The 25,009-nt window shown below is 52.3% G+C and overlaps 1 protein-coding gene across 3 annotated transcripts in view; it reads right to left on the reverse strand.

The window, feature by feature from the left end:
- Positions 1-6,304: 6,304 nt before the first annotated feature.
- Positions 6,305-25,009, reverse strand: part of ASTN2 (astrotactin 2) — a 364,218-nt gene continuing 345,513 nt past the window's right edge. For all 3 annotated transcript variants that reach the window (XM_076355678.1, XM_076355679.1, XM_076355680.1), the window contains 3 exons: positions 15,319-15,419; positions 13,140-13,323; positions 6,305-6,614 (listed from right to left, as the gene is read on the reverse strand). In XM_076355678.1, coding sequence (XP_076211793.1) covers positions 6,377-6,614; positions 13,140-13,323; positions 15,319-15,419 — 523 coding nt within the window. In that variant the 3' untranslated portion in view covers positions 6,305-6,376. The remainder of the gene's footprint in view (positions 6,615-13,139; positions 13,324-15,318; positions 15,420-25,009) is intronic.

Consider the following 25,009-nt stretch of genomic DNA (forward strand, 5'->3'; position numbering starts at 1 on the left):
AAAGACTGAAATATAAAGGAAACTACCCACAAGTATAAAAGAAAACTTCTTCGCATGCAAGCAAGGGCATCTGGAGATCAAATGAACGTTCAGGTGTGTATGCTGGCAGATGTGTGCCCATGTGCTCGCTTGCTTACACACACAGACACACACAGACACACAGACACACACAGACACACACACACACACAGACACACACAGACCCAGCAAACGCTTTGTGTGTTTGCACTATCTTTTCCTGGACTTGTTCATCCCACTTCCTCAGTTTTTCAGTTTCTAAGGCACACACCTGGGAGGTGAAGAAAAGTGAGCAGTTCCCAGGCCAGAATTCTCCTTTTTGCTGCTCATTAACTACCACAGCACTACGATGGCCCCAAATTTTCCCTCTGCCCTGAATTGGAATAACCGCTGCCTGCATCATTCAAGTCAACAACTGGCCTAAGTTCTCTGATAAAATGCAGCCAAAGGGCCAGGGTCTTAAATTTTTTTTAAGTACAAGTGAGGCAATACTGTGTCAAAATAGTTTTAAAGGTCTTGAGAATCTTTTGGCTGACTTCTCTCGGGCCTGGGGAGTGGGTAACGTTAGTGGTTAAAAACAGCTTTCACAAAATTAATATTTTTTTGCAGATAGGTAAAAAGTTACTCACAGCTTTTTGATCGCTTTAGTTGTGATGAATGAAGAACTAGTACAAACAGCAACACGGTCACTTCTAGCCACCCCCTGCCCTGCTCTTAAGATGTTACCTGCCAGTTTACCTGTACATAAAACACTCCTCCACTCATATAGTTGTTTAAAAAAAGCATAAGAGCCCCATACCTAAGCTCGCTGCTGCTCCCCTTTATCATCATCCAGCCCACTGGGAAGAACCGAATTACGCTTCAGGTTCATTGGCATTTTTGATGAAAGAGTTGAAATAGGGGGATGGTTCTGGCTGAACTTCAAAGCCCAGCTCTGCCTTTGGGCACTCACCTTGTAGCACAGACGTGCTCAAAATAAGCAGGTTCTTTTCAAAATATCACCCTAATAACGCAGGTTTCCCAAGCCCTGACGCTGCTGTGTTTCCGTAGGCGTGAAGGCTCCATGCCACAGCGGCTGCTAAACGGACTTGGAGAGACGGGAGGGTGGGCAGGAGCAGGGAAGGGAAAGGGAATCCTTTTTATTGCACGCTTTATTAATACTGCTATGCTCAAACTTTCCATCCAAGCATTTAAAGCCTTCCGACCCCTGCAGCACCATATGAAATGCCAGAGCTGAAGCACACCGTACTGACCCAAACCTTTCCTTGAAGCCCTTGCAGCTCCTGGTGCCTGGGAGCTGCTGAGAGCACTTTGGGCACAGCCTTGCCCACCCCAGCCCCAGCCCAGCGCTGTGAATGGCACTTACAAAGTGGGAGCTGCCCGGGGCATGTCCCTCCACCATGGTGGGACTATAAGCCATGGTTCCTCCTGTCTTAATGTCACGGCCATCAGCACCGGGGGAGGCAGACAGGCTAAGTGTGCTTAGAAAAAGAAGCAGAAACCTTTTCTTTTGCATCTTGCAGTGCACAAATTGATTCACATTGGTGATGCTCAGCTTCTGGAGAGCTAATCCTGCCTCTGCCCCAGCAGGTATAACGTGCAGTTTACATCCTCCCAGCGCGATAAGGTGTGAGCTGGCAGGCCACCGAGGCACCTGTCACATCACAGGGCATTGTCATGGCTAAGCATTAGTGTTACTGCAAGTCTTTGTCCATCCCAGGCACCCCTCCCCACGATAGAGGGGACCTAGGCTGCCCATGCTGAACGGCCTCTAGCGCTCCCTTGGCTTCTTCCCCAGCCTCAGCAGAGCCTGCCTCATCCAACTAAGCAATAATAAAAAAAAAAAAAAAAAAAGAGGAAAAGCAGAAACCAAACAAATAAATAAAGGAGCAAATGCAGCACTTGACTCCAGAGGCCTTTGCCGTGGGAAGAAGCTGTCCCAAAGCAGTGTGTCATCAGCGGCACAGCAACCCAAACAATCAGCCCTGCTGTGCACCGTGCCAGCTGCAGCCCGGCCCGGGACGAGGGCGGTGGGGAACAATGGCTGTGGGGACAATGGGGATTGTTCAGGGCCGCTCTGCTCCTCGGGAGGAGGCAGCCCCACGCAGCCCGGGGAGGGGACCTGCGGCTGTCATCAGCTCTGAGCTGCCAAACAAGTGGCAGATTTAGGGTGCCCTTAAGAAGGGCATGTGCCCGCTGGGACGTTCAAGGGATGCTGAAAGTGGCAGTGAATATGTTTGTTAAAAGGAAGAGTGTGAACACACGTATGGTGAAGAGCGAGCAGCCTCTGCAGAGAAACCACCTCCTGGTGCTGAGGTGGAGTTTATGGGGTGCTGGGGGGGGGTGCATGGATGGTGGGAGTAGGGCCAGGCTGCGCGGGGAGCAGCGGATGACCTGCACGCACCCATGACTGTTCTATCGATGCCGTTACATGCACTCACTGCAAAGGCACATGGAGGAGGTTGCTCCTTTTGCCCTGAACTCATCCTAAAGCTGGCGACTCCCTCCAAGAGCCATTGATGCCAGGTTACCCTTCCCTGCTTCATGCCATTTCAGCTTTGCGAATGGATGTGGGTAGTTTATCTATTAAACCTGGATGATGGCATCTTTTTGCCCTTCTTCCCACTCACTTTTCATGCTTCATCCACCCCTTGGTGCTCTCCCCACCCAGGACAGCCTTGGCCCCTGGTCTGCCAAAGCCCAGCTGGTGGCACAGCAGAGTCGGGGTACGGGTTGGCAAGAGGAACCAGCCCCTGGGGCAGCAGCAACTTGCTTTGGAGCAAGGATCCCTTTTCCCTAAGGGAGCCAGAGGAATGGCGGGGTGTGTGTGTGTGTGTGTGCGTGCACACTACGGGGCACGGGTCCATTTGCCAGCATTGCTAGGCTGTGACTACAACTGTTTATCTTGAAAGCTGGAGGGTTACATTCTCCAAAGTTTCCAGGGAGAAAATACAGACCCTTCCTTTCAGCTGCGCGCCGGAGGATGTGTAACCTCGACGAATTCTTCGGTTTTGTTTGGCTTGGGTACACCGCGCCGGGCAGCATCACCGGCCAGAGGCTCTTCTGGCTTTGATCTGGGAGCTAGGTGCGCTTCTCGACAGGTTAATAGCCGTCAAACTCCACAGCCTTCCTGCCCAGGAGTCTAGACTCTTCCACCTGCTGTGTACATATTAACACAGGCTTACACACAACTCGCTCTGTATACGTACCCGTACGCAACAGCCAGCCTCACCAAGGATGCGAAGCTCTTCACCAGCCTTCCAAGGTAAGCAGCAAGAATTAAGACCCTGGTCTCTGCAGCAGATGCAGCTGCAGCGTGGAGGCAGGGGACAGCCAGCCTGTCCTTGTGCTGCTCGTGTTTTGTTCCCAGCAGAAGTTAGCGCTACCAGAGTTGAAGGCTCCTTTCCATCGCCGTCCGTGGAAAAACGGCCCCGTGCTGTGGGCTTTGCCCCTTCCCCCCGAGCTCTGCTGAGGGAGGCTGCTGGGATGGGTATCCCAGGTGCGAAAAATACCACTGTGGGGGAGCTCACAGTATCAGAGTGGAGAAAAACGTGCTGAAGGGCATCCAGCCAGCCACCCTGTATTTTGGCTGGCATCTCCTATTCCTAACGCCTAGCACCACACTCATGATGGTCAGGAATCCCACGAGTAGCATTAGCCCCGTCACACCTATGGTTGCCTCTAGTCCCGTCAGCGGCATTACAGAAAACACAAGCAATTTGTCTGTCAGGTCGGTCAACACTGGCTCTCACCTGCAGTGAAACCGCAGAGCTGCTCCCCATCGCAGCACACACTGCACGGGGCTTTCAAGAGAAATGAATCATCTCCGAAGAAAACCAAACAAAAACAAAATAAAACACCATGTTTGTAAAATACAGGGAAAGGCTTGAGAAAACAAGACGGCTTCAAAGCACCTGGAGGTTCACCCAGTGCTAGCGGCAACACGCCGTCAGGCCACGACCAGCCGGGCTCTGTGCGGTTGCTGCTGGCCCTGGCAGTCTCGGCGTGTGCCGCGTCCTGCTGAGCGTCCAGGGGGACCTGTCCTGTGGGGCGATGGAGCCACCGCCGGCTCTGCAGCTGTCAGGAGGGGAGGATCAGTCCCGCTCAATCTGCATCAGTGGCTCCAAAGAGAGGTCTAGGGGTTTTTCCCCTCCCAGCAGTGCATATACCGTGTCATGGCAGCACATGAAATGAGCGGCTCAGTGTAACACCGCGGTGCCAGAAAGACCAGTCGGGGCACCGGCCAGGACGCCTGTACGTTCACACTTCAAGGGTTTTGCTGTGTTTTGTTTTACACAATAGCAAAGCTGAACAAATATTGCCTCATGTCCTCCCACACCAGTGTCTCCCATTTCGGGAGGTGCAAGAGCTGTGAGCTCCGGTCTCTCTGCGGCTCACAGACCTGCTTCAGGCCTGGCTGGTGCACAGGGTGCTGGACGGGTGCTGAGAGCTGCGCCGGGGCTCAGCAGCTCCAGCCAAGCAAATGCAAAGTCTGTGTTCGTCTGCAGCAAGTCATGGTCATCTCCTTCATCCCCACAACCAAACTCCACGGCCACCAGCCACCTCCGAGGGGCAAAGGGGTGGTTAACAGGCAGCAGCAGTGCTGGGGGCTGAGAGAGGTTTTAACACACGTGGCATCGTGGTCCCTCCACGGTCCTCGTGCTCAGTGCTGAACAAGCCTCAGTGACACAGTGGCCATAGCCCAGATCCCTCAGGGTCACTGTCCTCTCCCTCTGTCAGAAAAAGGGGTTTAGCTTAAAAATTAAGACCTCAGGCAACCTGCAATGCTTTGGCACTTGCTCCACAGGCTGCTACATCAAGGCAAAGTTTTCTGTGAACTCCAGCAGGACTTTGACGAGGTACTGGAGGCCTTCCCAATGTGCAACATCAACATGGCTTAAGACAAATGAAGAGACATAACCAAAGAGAGGGGGGAAAAAAAGAGCAGTTTGGGAGAAACGATCAGAATTATTTGAGTGGGTGCAAATCAGGCAAATAGGTTTAGCTCAAGAGAAAAAAGGTCTCTGGCTGAACTTCTTCCACATCAAATCCTGCACCTTTGTTTGGTTTCAAAACATTTTCATTTTGAAACTCACCTCCTGCTTGTTTGCTTTTATGTTAAAGGGTTAAATAACCTGAAAAACTAAACAAAACTATTTGTTTTCGGCTGACTAAACTGATTCATTCAACCCACACTGTTCCCTTTTCCCCCTCCAGGTTTGTTGTTTTGCTTTAAAACGAAAAAGCAATAGCTTTGAGCTGATCTGATTTTCGGGTTTTTTTCCCTTCTCACCCTCCCGCACTTTTTGGTTTGGCTGCCAGGCTGAGAAATCCATTACCCACAGGGATCCCGGGCCAGCCTAACCCACATCTGACAGTAAAAGAAACCAGATTCTCCATGTCTTTTTAGCCCCTGGCTTCCTTTTGGGCTTTCCCACACGCCTCCAGCTCCCACCGGGGCCGGTGGCTGAGCTGGGTGTTCGGGAGGGAGAGGACCCTACGCAAACAGGCTGCACTTTCCCCTCCTCTCCATGTGTCCAGCTCTTGGGGTCAGCACCGGTTTGTCAGCCACATCCCGGCATGGGGACAGCCGTCAGTGATGCCCTCTCCGCTCCTGAAACCCCACAAACACCCAAGCGGCGGTGAGACAGTGTCAGGAAGAAACACCAAGGAGGCAGCGAAGATGGACTTAATATGAATCTTTAATGCACAGAACAAGCTGCCGGGAGCCTCGTGAACGAAGGCTGTGCACGGAGCCAGTCTGTCGACTTGGAGTGGTACAAAAGCCCAGCTTGCCTGCAGCGTCCCGGCACCTGCCTGGCATCCCCCTCCGTGACCTTCGCTGGCAGCGCAGTGTCACCGGCCACCCGCACCGCCTCCTCCTGGCGTCCTCGGCCGCCACGGCACCGGGGCCCCTCGCCCCACAGCTCCTGCCCGGCGGCAGGGCAGGCAGGGCAGGCAGGGAGGGGGTCACCCTGTGCCCAGCAGCTCCCCTCTGCCTGGCCCTGGCCTCGAGTGGGTATCTCCTCCTCCCAGGGTTTTGGAGCGTGTAGTCCAGGAAATTCAGTAAGAAAAGATTAAAAAGGAGAGGCTTTTATGCTGAGTCAAATTAGGTAATTTCTTTTTTGTTTGTTCCTCTTGAAAAATTAAAAAAAAAGGGAAAAGAAATTAAAGTCCAACTTGCTGATTTCTTGTTTCTCTGCCGTCTGCGTGAGAAAGTCCTGTTTGGCCTCGCTGTCCCCTTCCACCCCCTCCGAACACCACCCGACCCCGAACCCCACCAGCCACTCAGCGCACCACGAGTCCTCGACTCCTTGGAGTCCCTGTGCCTCCCACAGCTCCAGGCCTGCACCTTCCCTCACCGCCCCTTGGACTCCCCGTACGTGTTGCGCAGCATGGAGACCATCTTCTCCTCACACGTTACTTTGGTGTCCTTTAGGATGCTGTACCAGACCATGCCGGGCGGCCGGACTTCTTCGCTGCGGCAGAACAAGTAGGGCATGGTCTCGGTGCGGCTCTGGATGTAGGCACTGCGTAGCAGGGTCGAGCAGTGACTGCTGACCTTCTCCAGCCTCCTCAGGATCAGGTGTGCCTTCCTGGAGGGGACAAACAGAGATAGAGACAGAGCAGGGCAGGCAGTGCAAAGAGGAGACAAGGAGCCAGGACTCCTGTGTTCCACCACCGGCTCTATCTTGAGACAAGAACAGACAAGACCTGTTGCCTAAGACAATGTCTTTCCTGTTTCAGGTGGAGAGAAGCTCTGTTTTGCCCCAAAGTTCTGGCTGTATCTACTATTTCACAGCACCAGGTCAACAGGGCTGGAGGTACCTCAGGTCCGACCCACTAGAGCAGCTTGGGTGCCCTGGGGACACTGTCTGTCCCTGGCTAGATGGTCATCACCACCACCACCATGTGCTCCTGGCAGGCTCCAGCGCATGTGCTGGCCCCTGTGCACCCTGGTGAGACCCCCAGCACCTTACTGCTCTCGACCGATGAGCCCAGCCCTCCCTGTTTTCCCAAGTCTGCAGGAGGCAAATGGCCCAAAAGGACTGACACTGGAAGAGCGAGGAATAAAAGCACAACACATTAAGACAAAACAAAATAAACCCATAAGAAACCAAGAATCCCCTCGTGGGAGTCTGTAAAGTGCTAAATCAAACAAAGGGAGGGGAAGAGGGTTTACTTCAGTGGTCTGAAAGTCTCAAGATCACAGATTATTTCCTCTCCCTCTGGTGCCACAGGAAAGCTCTGGATTCAGGGCTAGGGGATTTCGCAGTTCCTGCAGGAATGTAAATTCCCGATAATGATATGTCAGGGGCAGCGCTGTCAGTCAGTGAGGCATAAACATGGGGATTATTTGATTATGAAAGCTGAGTGGTGTTTCAGCCTGGGCTGTGAGCTCCCAGCCCAGGGGGGGAGCACGGGGAGCTCGATGCAGCCACACACCCGCAGGCACCCAGGGACGGGATGCCAGGGAAGGGCTGGCCAGAGTCACCCCAGCACCAGAGCAGAGGGCAGAGACGGCGCCAGGAGGCAAGAGGGCATCGCGGCATCCCCAGCCGGCTACAGACGTCTCCCTCCGGAGCGGGAAGACTGGATGAAAGGCTGCAGGAAACCACTGCTCCTCCAGGGCTGCACACAGAAAACTTCCCCGCTCCTCCCCGGGGGGACGGGCTCAGGGTCGGCTTTCCTGGGGAGGGAAGAGCAAAGGGAGCTGGCCCTTCTTGGACAACACTACATGGTATCCATGTATCGATTTAATCTATAAAGACAAGCCTGACTAGGCAATTTGAGCCTCGTTAGCTATAGACACACACACACATATATAATAATGATGTCATGGGCTGAGCTGTGCCCAGCTCTGACAGAATACCTCTACTCCTGCTACTCTCCATAGCAGCCACCTGACCTTCTACAGCATCTGGTGCTCCTACTGCGCGTCAAGACCTGACACACTGCCAAGAACAGGTCCTTCGCTACTGGACGCCTGCCGCTAAGAAGTGATGAAATTCAACGATGGCATTAGATGCTTTCAGTAAAGACTGATTGATTAAAGCTAAGCTCAGCAGCAAATCAAAGTCTGTAGTGACTGTCACTACAGTTAACGAACTTCAGCAAATTGCAGTCACTGGTGCTGGAAGGGACCAAAAGGCATCACCTGTGCCATTTCCTTGCTGGGATCAACCTGCCCTGATGAATATCTGCCTAACCTGTTCATAGAGCCAAGAGTTGGCAACCCTTCCAGTGCTCATGCACCCTAACGCTGAGAAATTGTTTCTTAACATCTGCGCTGATTCTCCCCTTTTTTTCAGGGAAGGCTGAGCAAGCACAGGGCCCACGGTCAGCTCATAGGATGGACTTTTATGTGAGCTGACAGTGCTCGGGAGGAGAGCATTTAGCCAGAATACCCTCCTCCTCAAAAAGGATAACTATCATCTCTCTTTAAGGCCATAGCTCCATGGTCACCCTTATTTATCATAAAACACCTCTACTGCCAAAAGGAGGTATTGCCCCTTCCCCCAGCTTGTCCCTGCCCATTTGCTTGTGCTGGCGCAGGTGTCCGGGGGGCCGACGTGGGACAGTTGTCCATCCAAAGGCCAACCAAGCAACCCATGGAGTTTCCCTTAGATTGGTTCCCACTCCAGCTCGCCACAAGGCCTTTTCCAGCCATAGCAAGAGGGGAGTGACAACAAGTGGCCACGACCAGCCCTTGAGGCAAACCCCAGCAGTGGGTAACCACGACTTGGCCCTAACTTAGACAAGGGGTGGACTCCCCAGCAACGCACCTACACATGCCTACTGGCCAAGCTCTTCTCTTCCTCTCCTCCCTTCTCACCACTTCACCTTTCTCCTCCCCTCCATAGCTTTCTTCACCCACCTCTCACTTCTCCCCTGCACAACCTGCTCATTCCTTTGCCTCCATTTCCCTTGGCCTTCTCTACCTTCCCATTTTCATTACTTGCTCCACCATACTTCCACGATCTTCTGGATTTTGCTAAAAATCACCAAGTTGTCCTTGCTTCCTGATACATACTAGGGTCTCTTGTTCAGGCAAACATTCCTATGTGTGAGGAGCAGCTCGAGGTGGCAAGAAGTCCAGGAGTCAACCCATCCAGACCTGCTGATGTCTCGTGTGCTGTGCTCCTCCTGGAGCTGGTGGCCACACACCTGCTGCATCTGCAGTTGTGCTTGATGCAGTCGGCCCCAGGAAAGTATCCACGTTTAAGGGTGGGATGCAGCAAATGATGGATTGGCCCTATGAGGACGCTGAGAACACACTGCACCGTGGGCAAGAAGGAGACAGAGTGATGGGGAGGGAGGGAATCAGGCGCCTCACTTTCGGTGTCCGGTGCCAAAGCCCCAGTTTTGATGGGTTTCACCGCTTTGAGTCATTTATTTTAGTGGGGTAATGAAGTCATGTGTAAATGTTAGATTTAGCTTTCGGCTGTCAGCTGTTCCCTCTTAAAAAAAATAAGGAGAAAGAGAGACAGAGCAGGCGAGGGGAGGGGTGAGAAAGAGAGAGAGGCTTTCTGGTGAAGGCTGGGTAATAAATTACAGGAGCAGTTCTTGGGCTGCCAATTTAACACCATAAATCAAGCCCTGGGTATTACCCAAGTGCTCCCTGCGGAGGGCTATCGGGTCAGAACGACCACCTTTTCAAATACTGGAAATGAAATCTTCCTAAATGCTGACCAACCTCATCCCTGCCAGAAATGGTAATTTATTGCCTTATTAAAGGGCAGGAATCAGGAGAGGACAGCAGGGGAGCAAGTGAGGGGAGAGTCGCTCTCATGGCTGCCTGTGGCCAGACCCCGAGCTCTCAGCCCCCAAAGGGATGAAGCAACCCCCTTCCCCCTCACCCCATAGCCCGGATGGGGGGGTGCCCCCATGTTGGCGTGAGCCAGCGGTGCCCTCCCACCTGCCACGTGCCCACCGCAGGGGCCGTTGTTTTAAGTCGGCACCAGCCAGGGACAGATTCTGGTCTCCGCTTATGTGACAGATTTTGGAGGTCACAGCCGCAGTCATAAATGATGAAGAGGGGAATTTAAAAATAGTGATGGCTCTACGTGGCTGCTTCCCTCTCTGGTACCTCGTGGCATGGTGGGTGAGAGGAAAGGGGAGGGAGATGGGTGTCTGCTGCCAGGGCACTTTCCAAGGGCTCATGCATGAACCAGTAGCCCCAGTGCAAGGGAGTGCGGTGCAGTGATTGCACAGGGGACACGGCACCGAGGTCCCTCGTTGCCAGCCCCAGCCCTGCAAGGATGTGCCCAAGAGCAGGAGACACGTTACCTCCTGCTCTGCCCAGCCCTGGGTGTGCTCCTGCAGGGACGTTTGTCCCCCAGCTGCACAGGGGACAGCGATCACTCACCTTGATGGCTGGTGCGGGATGAAAGCATATCCAGAGCCAGCAAAACGTTGCCCTGTCTCACCTAGGAGGAAGGTGCTAAAGGAGAACGAACCAGCATGAAGAAGCAAAGAAGAAATGATACCTGGGCTGGAGGGAAGGATGAGCTTCCCAGGACGGCTGCAGGGAGAGGGTGGCTGCCTGGCTGCTGTGTTCCCATATGGGACGATTTTGTCATAAATTCAGATTTTTCCACTCTACTGAGAACTGACCTGGGTCTGTCAGACCCTCATCTGAGAGGACAATGAGTCCGGGACTCGATGGCCTCTTATCACAGCCTCCCATCAGTACATTGCATTCCCCCTCGGTACCAGAAGGCAGCTGCTCTGGAGATGCACTTCGTCTCCTGCGGCTGTCCCGGCTGCCTGCCTGGGTGACTTGCTCGAGCAAAGGAGAGGCTGCGAGCCTTGGGCTGATGCCACATCCTGACCCTGTTGTTGCTGGTAGCCACAAGTAGGGGCACAGAAGGAAGATTTTAACCTAATTATTTGTCCCGCCTCCTCCTAAAAGCCAGGCCCTGTTTGCAGTGGTCAAAAGAATTGTCCCGAAAATACAGTAAGAGAAAATAATAGAGAAATCTCCCTGTGGCTGTGTCAGGAAGCACTCTTGCTGCACAGATCCAAAGGTCTGAATGCATAGTAGCATTAAACCTTCACTGGTTTAGACAGATTCTTCTGTTTTGTTGGAGCAAATTAACTCTGAGATTCGCTTGGTGTCTGTAAGAGGGATGGAGGGAGCAGGAAAGGGGTTGTTGTTGCTAAAGGAGACTAGCAGGATGAGGCAAGCCAGGTGCCAAGATGCTGCTGACCACAGAAAGTCCTGGTTTAGGGCCACCTATGAGCTAAGTTTTTAATGTCTCCTTAATGTAAACCGTCTGGTCGGGACATCTGGCTGTCAGTGTGTCTTCTCGCAAGCAGCTGTTTGCAGTAACCTGTGGCTTTCATGGAAACTGGGCTCACGAGGACTCCAGTATGATGTATTTATTACACGGAGGCAATCAACTTCCCTCTTGTCGCTCAGTTTTATGAGTGAACATTTACTGTGAAGCTGAGGCTCATCTGATAAACATTTCAAGGTACAAAAATGAATGTCCCCCTGGGAAGAAGAACAGTCCGTCAATTAAAATCGTGTTACGAGATGGCCTCCCTTGGCAAAGCCTCACTCACCTCCCGCTACGTCAGTGCCTCTGTTTCTGTCCAAGCTCCCTGAGAAGCAAGGCTGGACGGCAGAGCTTCACTCTTGTCAAGAGCCTGGCACCGGCTGCCACGGCATTTATAGATGCTTCTCCCTGGCTGTAAGTCACATATTTCTCAAGTACAGAACAGGGGCATACGAGCACTGCTAGGAGCTCATCTGGCTCAGCGAGGAAGGCAGACAGCAGCCGAATCGACTGCTGACTCCAGAGGTAGCTTGGTACAGAGTCGGGTAATACAGGCAATTTAAATGTCACCTTGCAAATCTCATGGCTTGATGTAGGTATCAGGCTAGATAGCATCCTTCAGTAAGTGTGTTGGATCTCAAGTAACGGAGGAAATAAGGATGTGTAAGAAGAGGCTGATGGTTCCCAGGGATTTATAGAGAGAGGAGCAATTGAAAAGGACAAACAAGTCTGCAGTGTCATCAAAGAAGGAGGAAGGCAGTGGGAAGGATGAGAGTGGCTCCGTGCCAGAGGCTAATGAACTATCAAAGAAACTATGACCAAGGTCATCTCTGGAGGAGGGAAAGCCCCAGGCCAGCTTGCATTTATGTCCGGGAGGGGTGTAAACTGTTGTGAGGAGCTGTCATCCTGGTATTATGGACAGATCTTCAGCCATGTCCAACAAGCAGGTAGGAGCAGGGGGGAGAGAAGGAAAATCTTTCCCAATTATTCATGGACTGCAGGACTCTGTTCCTTCACCTTCCTCTGCTTCAGCTTCTCAGAGAACAACATGTTAAATGAGGACGCTGGATGAACCGTGTCTCTAAAAGCTTCAAAGCAGGTCAAGGCTATTTGAATCCTGTAAGAGATCTCAAGATGTCCAGAGGGATACGGCTACTTCTGAGCATTTCTGGCTGAGTGTTTCCCAAGGGGCTGCGTGGCAGTCTGGCCGTTGCCGGGACACTGCCGGGACAACTGCCAGCCCCCTGGATGCAATGTAGTCCATGGACCTGTTATTCCTGAGCTGTGATCTCTTAGAGTCTTACCACCCCTTTCACTGTACACTGGGGGTTTGCAGATGCAGTCGCTCTGGAAAGGTTACTCTTTATACTCCCAGGAACAATCCTCTCCCAGCCCTCCTCAGAGCATCGAATGTATAGGAAAGAGAAAATATTTCTAGCATAAAGCTGTATATAGGTAACAGATGAAGTTCTGTACACTCGCTGGCATCCTTCACTATGTCCCAGGCCTAATTTACACCCTTTGCCCCTGACCCCCCCAGCTTTTCCAACACACTCAGCTCATCTGGAGTATCACCTGCCTGGTTCAGGCTGGTTGCTAGATGTCCCAAAAGCATTCATCCAAAGACCACCCAGCTGCTAGATGTCCCATAAACATTTATTCAAAGACCAACTGGGACCTGGCAGTCCCAGGGGATGGAAGGACAGCTTGGTGAACACCAGAAGGGAACTTCTCTCAGCTACGGGGATAAGGCAATGAGGTTCACTTCCACGGTGGCCAAGCAGAGGGGTGCTCCAGGCAGCAGGCCAGGGGAGGACGCAGGGAAGGGACAGGTACCTGGGCCCAAGCTCGTCCTCACTGCGCCAGACGAAGTCTCCAAACTTCTCATAGTGGGAGTTGTAGTGGTGCTGGACTCGGAAGAGCATGGAAGCGGAGACCTCCATCAGCGTGTTATAGGCCGTCTGCTGCTCCTTCCCACTGGTGTAGCCGTTGTAGAGATTGTAGATTTTGTCAGCTATCTCTGAAAAGGGTCAGGGAGATGGGATTAATGAACACCCAGGAAGGTGCTAACACAGGAGGAGGAGGAGCGAAGCCCTTGGCAGGGCTGGCAGGAGGGGCGGGCATCTGGGATGGCTGCCAGTCCCTTGGGGCTGCCTGCAGCAGGGTTTAGCGACCTGGGGAGCATTTAGCAATTCCTCAGGCTAATCCTGCAGCGAGTGCCCTGCGTGAGCGGAGCAGCCCCACAGACTCCAGCAATACTCCATGAAGGAATGGGAGAAGGAGAGGAGGAGGGCTGCTAGCACAGGCAGACGCGGCCTTATCCTCCCAGGTAGGGCAGGCAAGCTCTTCCCTAATTCACCAAAACAAAAGCAATTGCACAGCTATGATGCTAAAGGGTAGGAAGAATATGATGCTGTTGATAACAAGATGGTACTTGAGCCAGAAATACAGCATATCATCATTGTGGGTATCTACAGCAGCTCCGATGTAGAGAGGGTGCACTCTCTGCTGTAGAAAAGGATCTCTTTTTGGAAACAAAAAATGCACAAAATCCCATTTCCTTCCTTTTCCTTAGTCTCCCGTTTGCTCATTTTTCCTGGGAATGCTTAGCAATAACATGAAACAAAGCATTAATGAAAACTTTCTTTGGTGTGCTTTTCAGAATAGAAAGCAAACAAGAATGAAAACAGGTAACCCAACTTTCATTTAGAGGAATCTTTTTAAATTTAAAAGCAGCAAAGTGCTCTGGGTGTGAGAACAAATGGAATCGGTTTCAAAACTGGAAAATGCAAATGTGCAAAAGTGGTTGGGCTTTTATCAGTGTTTCTGTTTCAGAACTGAACCAGCTGCCACCAGCATCCTTTTAAACACCCGGAGCTGACAGTGTCCCGCACTGCTCACTGCCCCGGCACAGCGAGGGCTGCCTCTCACTTCTGCAAGAAGAGATTGCTTTTTTTCCAGGAGATGTGTGTCAAACTCACATTATCAGTTCCTATGGCCATGAGCGGGGAAGGATGCCGTGGCGCTGTGTGGCACAGGACCATGGGAGCCAAAAGCTGCCCAGCTGAGGGAACTTTGCTACTGGGCACCCCATGCAACCCCATGAAATGCTACAGGCTTGGGGAAGAGTGGCTGGAAAGCTGCCTGTCGGAAAAGGACCTGGGGGTGCTGGTCGACAGCCGGCTGAACATGAGCCGGCAGTGTGCCCAGGCGGCCAAGAAGGCCAATGGCATCCTGGCCTGTATCAGAAATAGTGTGGCCAGCAGGAGTAGGGAAGGGATCGTGCCCCTGTACTCGGCCCTGGTGAGGCCGCACCTCGAACACTGTGTTCAGTTTTGGGCCCCTCACTACAAGAAGGACGTCGAGGTGCTGGAGCGTGTCCAGAGAAGGGCAACGAGGCTGGTGAGGGGTCTGGAGAACAAGTCTGATGAGGAGCGGCTGAGGGAACTGGGGTTGTTCAGCCTGGAGAAAAGGAGGCTGAGGGGAGACCTCATCGCGCTCTACAACTCCCTGAAAGGAGGTTGTAGCGAGGTGGGGTCGGTCTCTTCTCCCAAGTAACAAGCGATAGGACGAGAGGAAACGGCCTCAAGTTGCGCCAGGGGAGGTTTAGATTGGATATTGGGAAAAGTTTCTTCACCAAAAGGGTTGTCAAGCACTGGAACAGGCTGCCCAGGGAAGTGGTTGAGTTGCCATCCCCGAAGGTATTTAAAAGACATGTAGATGTGGTGCTTGGGGACATGGTTTAGTGGTGGACTTGGCAGTGCTACGTTAACGGTTGGACTTGATGCTTTTAAAGGTCTTTTCCAACCTAAACAATTCTATGATTCTATGACACTCTTCCAATTTGTCAGCCCTCCCCAGATTAATGTCCCTGTGCCCGGGGGTGAATTTACAGGAGCATTCACACTGGAAGAGGAGGGACTGGAGGGGCTTGCAGGAGTACAATGAATACAGGAAAAGCAAAATTAGCAGGAAATGTCTTCTGTTGCAGAAAATGAGGCGCCTGAACACTGACCTTCTGCCTTGCTGTCATCTACCAGCGGGCAGGCTGTCCTCAGGGTGACTGTGCTCAGCTCTGAGTGTCTCCCTCGTGTATCCACTGCGTAGAGGGTAAATCTGGAAGGTAGGAAGGAAAAGGAAAATAATGTCTTTATCCCTCAGTCCCACACCGCGAGGTTGTTACAGGAACCGGCCTTCACAAGAGAAAGGAAAAATGTGGTCCAGGCTTCTACCAGTCAGTTTTGGCATCTCAGGGAGATGCGAGATGACCTCAGGCTTAGACCAGGAGAGCACCCAGGGAAAGGACCCTGGGGGACAGGCCACCGCGTCCCCACGCAGCATCTGCAGAGCTGCATTTCCTCTCCCCCCGCCGTCTCTGGGAGCCTTGCGGGGCTGCACCCTGCAGCCACCTGACTGCGAAAGGATGCAAACATCTCTGGGGTTGCTTTGCCCAGCACCGATGCAAACATTATAACGCTGTGGTGTTTGCAAGCCGGGGTCCTCTCCAGCCTTCCTGAGAGCGGAGCAGTAATTCCTGCCGTAAGCGGGCTCTGTGCTGACAAGTGACACCTCATTCACATCCTGTGAACGGCCCTTGAGGTTGACTTCTCCCTCATTTCCTCACCAGGGTGGGGTTGGTAAAAGGGTGGGAATGATAATTTCATGCTTGAAGCTAATGGAGAGCATCTGACAGTAAAATATGGCTTTTGTGCCGGATGAAGCATTGAATAAACAGGCTGTGGCTGCATGGGACATCCCGGGATGCTGAGCTCAGAGTCCTGGTCAGAATATCAAAGCTCCAAAATGAGAATGCTTCTTCGCAGCAGGGGTGACAATCTTCCATCCACTCTCCCAAAAGGCGTCGGTTCATATTTATTCACCCTGAGCCAGGCACGGAAACTTGAGCTGGCTTTGACAAAGTGCAGGAGCTGGCTTGAACCCCTCAGAGGTCTGAGATGCCTGGTGGCGGGGTACCCAGCTCCCGAGAAATAACACAGCCCCGCTCCTTATCCTAAGGTATAACTGAGCAGCTCTTGCAAGTGAGTGCAAGGAGTACCATAAAAGCAGCTGAAGCTTAAATGGGATTGAGACCCTGAGGTATGTTTACTTAAGGAATGGTCCTAACTCCTTAGCATCTTTAACGGGGACAGAAGCGATGCCTCCCTTTTCCTCACCCCACACACGAGCACCGCCAGCTCCCCCCTCTCCTCCCTGCTGGCCCTGTGCACCCCACGTGCGGCTGGTAAGAGCTGACATTTGCACGGTAGCAATTCCCAGCACAGGACATACACTCTCCGAGCAATTAGCATTAGTTCCTTAACAATACTTGCTGTCTGAAAGGATGCCAGCAGACTGCCAAGGAACCCACTTGTGTGTAGGGACAACTCCCATTTTCACAAAGCTGGGGCATGCAGGGGATGCACACGCTGAGCTCACCCAAGGAGATGCTATTTAATTCTTTGGCATGACATCATTTTCCTGATTTTACAAGGAACGTTGCTCAGAGTGGGAGCATATCAGGAAGGACGTCCGCACTGTGCAACTTCGCAAGTACCACACACAGGCTGTTCTCCCGCTATAATTAAGGGACAGCAACAGAGCAATAGGGTAATATCGAATTCGGGGCAGGAGTCTAACTTCAGGGCTTTGCATCCCATCCCGGAGGTGCCACCGCCCCTCCTCCTCCCTTCAATAGACGAGGGGTTCAAGGTGAGTAAGGAGTCTCTTGCAGGTAAGGTATGTGTCTCTGCAGCTTGGCAACATGAATCCCCCTCCTTCCAGGTCCAGAAAGCAACAACAATAGGGGCACCCAGTGTTGGGTGGGAGGACCTCAGCCCCAGCGAGACAAGGAACTCTGCAGCGGGAGAGCTGGGCAGAGACCCCAGGATTCCTGCTGCCCATCAAGGTGCTCAGCAGCAGGCAATGCTCTTCTTGCTCATCAGCATAAGCACAACAAGCAGTAAGAGGGCTTACAAGCAGGTTACTGCTGTGAGCTGATCTCCATCCCCGTCCTGGGGACACTTGCTTAGCCACAGCGGCTGCGGTGTTGTGTTTTCTTTTTTAAATGGGTGAGCACAGCTAATGCGTAACCTCTGCTCTGCCCATGGCGGCTCAGTGCCAGAGCACCTTCCTTGAAAAACGGCAGACTTTTATCAAAACACAATTGTAACATTGGGCAATTAGTGCCCACATCACCTATTCCATCACCAGTGGGGTCAGGAGGAAGCGTCTCTGCTTGGCAGGGTGTAAAAGCACATCCACCCCTTTGGGCGATGTTAAAGACCTGCGTTAGCCCTTTGACTGCACTTTTCCCCTCTGCCCAGCACACACAGAAGCAAAGTCACTCAGCTGCCAAGAGCAAGAGCATCTGCACTGGGTTAAAAAATATATATCAACAAACAAGCCCTTCATTTCATCATTTTTTCGGATCATATAAGAAAAAAAAAAAAACCAAAATGTAAATGGAAAAACATCAGAATCAAAGTGATTTTGATCTGCTCAAAAATTCTTTTTTGAGAAAAAAAATAATTGCTTTACCTCACCTGAAACCAGTCCTCTTTCAAGAACCTTAGAGGAAAGTTTTTCATTTCCATTCACTCTGAATGAGATGTTTTTGGAATCAGCACCAATAAATTCAGCTCTGGTGGAAGCTGTCAGCCCTGGCAGCATGCAGCCCTCTGCACCTCTCTAGCTCCTTCCAGCTAGTGATCTCAGAAGGTTTTAACATTAATTATGGTCCAAAAGATCACCCTGAAGCACAGCAGTATTAATAGCTCTGTTTTATCGATGGTAAACAGAGACATATGGGGTGAAGCGTCGTGCCCTGGAGAGGCTCAGTGACATGAACAGTTTGGAAACTCAGGAGATGATGGTTTCCAATCTTGTTCTCAAACCACTTGACCACCCAGCCTCTGCGGCAAAACACTTTCATGGTCAGTTAATGGCACTGCACAGAGTGCTGGGGTTTATTTTTTAATTTTATTCCCAGAAACAGACAATTAAGAAAAGAGAGTGCAAAGATCTGCGGCTCAGTGTAAAGCTGGCATTAACAGCCAGATCTTGCTTGCTGCATCTAAGAGAAACCTCTGGCAGATGCAGGCAAGGAGCCGCCGGCAGGGACGGGACCAGCCTGGGACCCAACAGGGCATAAAGAAGGCAGCCGGCGGGAGGAGAGGGACCGCCACCGCACGGGAGGGATGGGGATGTCTGCACAGCAAGTAAGGGGAAAACTGAAGCGAGCACGACTGAGGGCAGGAGCTACGCAGAGCACGTGGCGGGCTGGAGTCCAGCTCTGCAATGCTACGCGGAGATCCTCCTGCCATACTTGCATCTATATACAGCGTTTTGGGCCAAGGACCAAAACAAGCAGCATCCCCGCCGACGATGATGGAGCTGCACCCGATTATGCCGACCTTGATAATTTATAAAAAAAAAAAAAAAATGAGGCCAAAGAGTGGTTCTGAGCGTTTTGTGCAAGGCAGAGGATCTCTGGGGTAAAGTCAAAGCCAGAAACGAAAAGGTCCCAGACCCGCACTCAGTGCATGAAACCACGTCAGACAACCTGGAATGCCATATGGTAGCTATGATCTGGCAGAGCCTCCTTCATAACCTGGAGGTGTTTCGTTTAGCAATAAACTTTCCCCACGACGTTTTCTCATGTTCTCCCTGTGCTTTCCAAAGGAGCTTGGGGCTACCTGCTACTGTCTCACAGCTGATCCTCTTTTTCACCTGTGCCTTCAGTAAGATCATACATGAACACTTGCTTTTCTAGAAATACTAAGATATATTTTGCCCAAAGAGGTTTCAAAGAGCATTTCACCACTGGAAGCACATATGCTCTTGGCAGAAATCAGCCCCTCCATGCCTGGAAATGCTGCCACCTCTGCAGCAAAACACAGCATATGAAGTCCTATAAAGTAACGCCACTTAAATGTTTACTACTAAATTCAAACCTATTGGGACCCAAAGGAACTTTTAGAGAGAGATAGAAAGCAATTAACATGTGGCCTCATGAAATGTCAACACCACCTTCCTCGTAGACACCCCACCCAACGTTGGCTGAAGCCTGGATTTTATCACTAGGCTCAAGATGCTTCTTGGGGGAGGAAAAGAAAGCGGAGGGGGGTGTTAAAGCATCGGTTCCTGGAATCCAATGATTGTGGAAGATTGTCAATTGCATTAAAAAAAAAAAAAAAAAGAAAAATATGTTTCTATCCTTTCTCCATGCAGAGAAAAAAAGAACCCAAAATACCAAATTCTAAAGGCACGAAACTGTAAGGCTGAGAATGAAACCCCAGAACATGTTATTTATTCATAGACAATAATGTCGGCTCATGTTTTTTTAACTCCCTCTCATGATGCTCGTGATGTTTGAGTGCTTTACTCATGATCCTTATTTGTGGGAAGGAAAATAAGGACTTCTGTGTCTGACCTTCCTCAGCTCGTCGGCTGATTTCTTTATATCCTACAGAGATACCACAGACATTTCTGTTCTGTCTTGTGCACTGCTCTTCCTGAAGCCTTTGGGCTTGTGCAGCTGCTCAATGAGATGCCGTAACACACATGGGCTGCCTGGGCTGCAGAGAAAAGGGTCCAATAAGGAGTCCAGTAAGCACTCCGGCAGCTGCCAACCACCCATGCTAAATAACCGGGTGCCTACGAGTAGCTGGCCGCATCCAAAAGCAATGGCTGTGTGGCAAACCTGGGCTGTGCTAAGGAGACCCCTGCACCACGTAAGTGGGGGACAGGGCAGAGACACCGCTCCAGAGTCCAGCATCATGCAGAAATACAGTCTCATGCTTTCTGAAGTGGTGCAACCACAAGATGCTCTTGCCAGTAGGGCTTGGCTTGCGCTTGGCTGATAAGCCTGGGCTTGGCACCTTGCTCTTGAGGCCACGAGACTCTGTTTTGCTGCTAGCTCCAGGAGCTCGGCGCAGGGCAGACCTGGCTGGTGTCACACACATGGTGCAATGGATTCTCTCTCCCCTGGCAGCGTGGGTACCACCACCCACGATGCTGAGCACGAAAACACAAATCCTGACCTGGCTGAGGTCACATCACCTCGGTGTTATGTGCACGTCCTGCCGTCACGCTCTGGTCGGTCACGGCTTATCCGTGCCTTCTGCACAGCCCGGGGTCTCTGGGCTCGCATGCAACCAGCGCCGCGCTGCTGAGGCTGGTCCAGCGTTCTGACACACACACATCACGCCCCTGCTTTGCCAGCCCTTCTCGCTTCCTGTTCCAGCTGAAAAACAATTCGGAGGCCTCCGTTTAAAAGCCCTCAATGGACCAGCTCTTGGCAATCCTTGCCTCCCCCCTCCCCGGTGATCTCAACACAGGGACTGGGCACGAGGGACCTGGGGCCAGTGAGGCTCGGGCTGTGCCCGGACTCAGGCCTGTGCAGAGCGGAGCAGCCAAGAACGGTGCCACAAACACACGCGGGCGCGAACATACTCCTCACATCCAGCACTGCGCGCACCCTTGTGCTCGGGGGACCCACGAGCAAACACTGTCCTCTCTCAGTCTTTTAGTACCTTCAGCTCCCGGACACCAAGGTGAGGGGCTCGCTGGAGGCAGCCCGGAGGCGGGGAGGCTGAGATGGTGTGTGTGTTTCTTTGTTCCAATACTCACAGCAGATTATCAGTCTGGTGAGCAGCAACAGACCTTCATCTCAGCATCTCCTGGCTGCTAAAAACATCAATAAATTTACACAAACAGCTTCCCTGAAAGACTGTTCTTGCAAAGTGGGGGAGCCCAGTGGTGCTGCAGGGTGGAGCAGACCTGTGGGTGTTTTACCCCCAGCTGCATGCCACGGGGTGTGCGTGGTCCATGGGGCCCCCACCCACCCCTGTGCCCCCACCGTGGGCTCATACATCTCCTGCCGAACCTCCCAGCTGCTTTCATTGATGGCCATGGAGCAGGAGCAGGGCTCGCCTGCCAGCAGCAGTCTGGGCAAGCACGGAAAGGGGTGTGTGTGTTTAGTGCAAGCATTCCCAATTCCAAAACCATTACAATTTAAAAAGAAATCAAATCAAATAAAAAGCAGCCCGTCCACACAAGCCACAGGAATGCAGCTTAGCTTATTGGCGACTCTGTGATTTGAAATAATTAAGAAAGGTAAATGAGAACAACCCCCCCGGTCTCTGCAGCAAATACCAAGCAGACAACAAGCAGGGAGTGGTTTTTTGGAAGGAGAGGATTTCTTGGTCTATTTGTTGGGCCCTGACTTTGGGCTGATCGCTCATGCTGTGCCCGTGTCCATGGTGCCAGATAGCGAGGTGGGCTGGTACCCTGGCATGGGACTGACCACGCTGCATCCCTACCAGAGGCCCTGCTGGAGGCTTGGGATTTGGGCTAAGCTTTACAAGGTGGTGGACATCTTCATGCTGTCTCCCCGGGACTGGCACTGTCACAAGTATTACAGCAATCAGATGCTCCCATTAGGGCATCTGAAGCCTGGCAGGAATGTGGGGCAGGGCTGGGGACAAGGGGTTGTGCTGCGACCTCAGGCTGTGCCAAGTGCAGAGGGGGCAGCTCGTCGTGGAAGACGAGTTTCTGAGCAGCTCGGTGCCTGCTGCACGCTGGGGAGAGGCACCGAGGGAGGCGACACCGACCTGCTACCATCACCCAGTGAATTGCTGCTTATGATGTGTCATACCTCTTCTGCAAAAGGACTGACATCTTCTGTTTTGCATTGCCATCGTTTTTGGCTCTGCCTTTCCACAGAGCCTATACTGCAATAAGGAAACAGTGGATAGTGCCATCTTGGAAAAAACCCCATCTTTTAGAAAGATTTCCTCACAGTTCTACCACCCAAGAAAAGTACCTTTTATAACTGGGCTTCTTTCAACCATCTGTGACAACTGACCTTGCTCCCATCAGCATGATGGAGGGACAGGTTAGCAGTAACGCTGGTGTCACACCAGAGTATTGAAGCTTTGCTGTTACATGAATACATGAGGCTGTCAGTAAACTGTTCTCACAATTCACACCTTTTTTTCCAGGACAGCAAATGCTGTGAGACTAATCGTTATCCTTCAACAGATGCCTCCCAACAATACCAGACCACAGTTGTCAGATGGAGGGAAATAAATGTACCTGCCACAACATGCCTCAGGTGTCTGATGCCTTTTGGAAGCATATAAAACAGTGCCCATCAAATACTCCTGGCAGGAGGAAGAGCACAGGCTGCTCTGCAGAGTAAGAGGCTGCTTGTTCAAGGAGAGCTCTGGAAAAGGGCAGAGGAGACCTGATTTCTGAGACAGTGAGGGCAGGTGGAGCAGCTGTGAGGCTGGGGACAGGCTTGCACAGCCATGGGTCCATCTCTGCTCTGTGGCAACCTTGGGAAGGTCAAGGGTTGACCTTCTGACTGTTCTTGCAAAGTGGGGGAGCCCAGTGGTGCTGCAGGGTGGAGCAGACCTGTGGGTGTTTTACCCCCAGCTGCATGCCACGGGGTGTGCGTGGTCCATGGGGCCCCCACCCACCCCTGTGCCCCCACCGTGGGCTCATACATCTCCTGCCGAACCTCCCAGCTGCAGGGTTATCCGCACTGCGAGGTTACTCTGAGTTGCAGCTAATGCCATGTCCACGCTCAAAACCACTGACTTGAGGGCATGGTACTCCTCACGGGAGCTGCCAGGGAGGAGGGCAGGGCCACTTAATGCTGCTGCATTACAGGGGTGCAGTGTGGGACAGTGCCACTTTGGTGTCATGGCATCCCACCACTGTGCTCGTAGAGGTGTCCTGCAGCACCTACTGCATGTACTGCAAACCCCACAGCTGCCATGCAACCCTGCATGACAAGAGACACAGAACCTAAAGTAGTATCAGATGCCTTCTTACCCGGCACCCGGTTTTGTCTGAGGCAGTGGCTGCTGTCCCCTGGAGGCTGGGTGGCACTGGGGAGATGACAAGAGGGAGGAGAGGCTCATAGGAGACTGCTGAGTGTGTCTACATGCACAGTCGATCCCCAGGTAGCATGAACGAGGTAGCTCAGCTATAGTCATAGCAGCTTGAGAGCCGAGTATTGGGAAAATACCGCTCCATGACTTTTGGCACTGAAATGCTGTCTCCGCATGGCACTGGGTCAGCATACCATGCTGCTCCAGGTCTCCTAGGCTTGCCCTCCTGCAGCGGGCAAGGTGTGAGCACTGGTCCCCCTGACTCTCCGCTGCATGCACGGCAGACGCTGCACACCTGAGCCAACCTATGATGCAGATTTGCTCAGCCCTCACTCCTTATAGCACTTCATCAATCTCTTTTTGTTTCAGATCCCTATTGAACAAAGCTCCAAGAAAAGGATGAAAGGGAAAGAAAGAAATTAATTAAAAATCCTGACCATTTCTTGCTACTGCCTGGATCAATTACCTCCCTGCTAGAGAAATCCCTGGTAGGACACTCACCTTCCCAGCCTCAGCTGCAACGTCTCAATTTCCTGAGATTTCCCTCGAAACCCTGTCAATAAACCCCACCAGAGCAGCGATTCCCAGTACTGCCATGGCTGTGAAAGAGGGCCTTGATACACAGGCTGCCTTCTGTTCCCTAGAGCCCTGCTCCTGAATGATACCTGTGTTGGAAGGCCAAGATCCCACAAGGAGCCCCTTTGCCAGCCGGACACCTTGCAAGCGGCAGTGCCAAGATTGCCTTAGGCGAAAACGTGTTTCACTGGAAATGAGGGAAAAATGCCAGCCGGTTTCAGCAGGGCCACGGTTTCACCCAGAAGGTCAGCACCGTCACTGCAGCCCTCCTGGCCGCTGGGTCCCCAGGGTGCCTTCACTATCCCAGGGCTGAGAGCACCAGCAGTGCCCCCTGTCCCCCCTGCCCTTTTCTCTTCCTACAGATTTCCTCCTTTGTCACCCCTGCTCCTTGCAACCACTGGCAAGGAGCAGATAATTACTCCCGCATCCCTCATCCTTGATAAGGTTTCTATTTCCCCAGTGCGTGGCTCACGCTCAGAGTACATCCTTTCAGGAGCAGCTTTACGCCACTGATGAAGGAAGAGCAGAGCAAGCTTCTCTGGAGCGAGGGACCGCTGCACTGCACAAAGCTTCTGACAGAGACAAGACGTGGATGAGAGAACAGCTCCTTGGCATGGCAGCAGGACAGCACACCCAAAAAAGCAGCCCTGACATGAGATAACATTAACACAGCCTATGTTGCAACCCTGGGGCATTAGCTCCTAGGCGCGCTCCAAGGAGCAAGAAGTCTTTTACTAGCTTGAAGATGCCCAGTAGACCCTCTAGGGTGCCCCACAGGGATGGTCCCTGAACTCTGAGGACACGACAATGTCAGAAAAAGCAGGATCACTATGGAATTACCAGCTTTGGGGAGGATGGATAGAGGGTGTTTGAGGTCCGTATTTCTTGGCAGTTGTCTCCTTGCTTTCGTCCTGCTGGCTGTGAGGATGAGGATTCGCAGATGTGCTCATAAAGGCAACACAGCAAGAACTGGCCCAGCTCTTCACAATCTCCACTGCCTGTCTCAGGGCTTGGGGCAAGGTGTTCCCCCCCCCTCTGCCTGGAAGGCCAGAGAAGGTCTCAGGTCACCCAGGATGTGAATTCTAACATCCTTTGGTGGAGTGAAGAACCAGAAGGAGGTGGTGCTGAGTCACTGCAGGCTGGTGCTTTTGCCTCCAGTGAAGCAAAAGCAGCTCATATCAGTCTGTTGACCGCCAGAGTCCCTGTTCTGCTGGGACTCACCAGGAGATC

Source organism: Aptenodytes patagonicus, chromosome 18 (assembly GCF_965638725.1).
Source record: "Aptenodytes patagonicus chromosome 18, bAptPat1.pri.cur, whole genome shotgun sequence".
NCBI classification, from domain to species: Eukaryota; Metazoa; Chordata; class Aves; order Sphenisciformes; family Spheniscidae; genus Aptenodytes; species Aptenodytes patagonicus.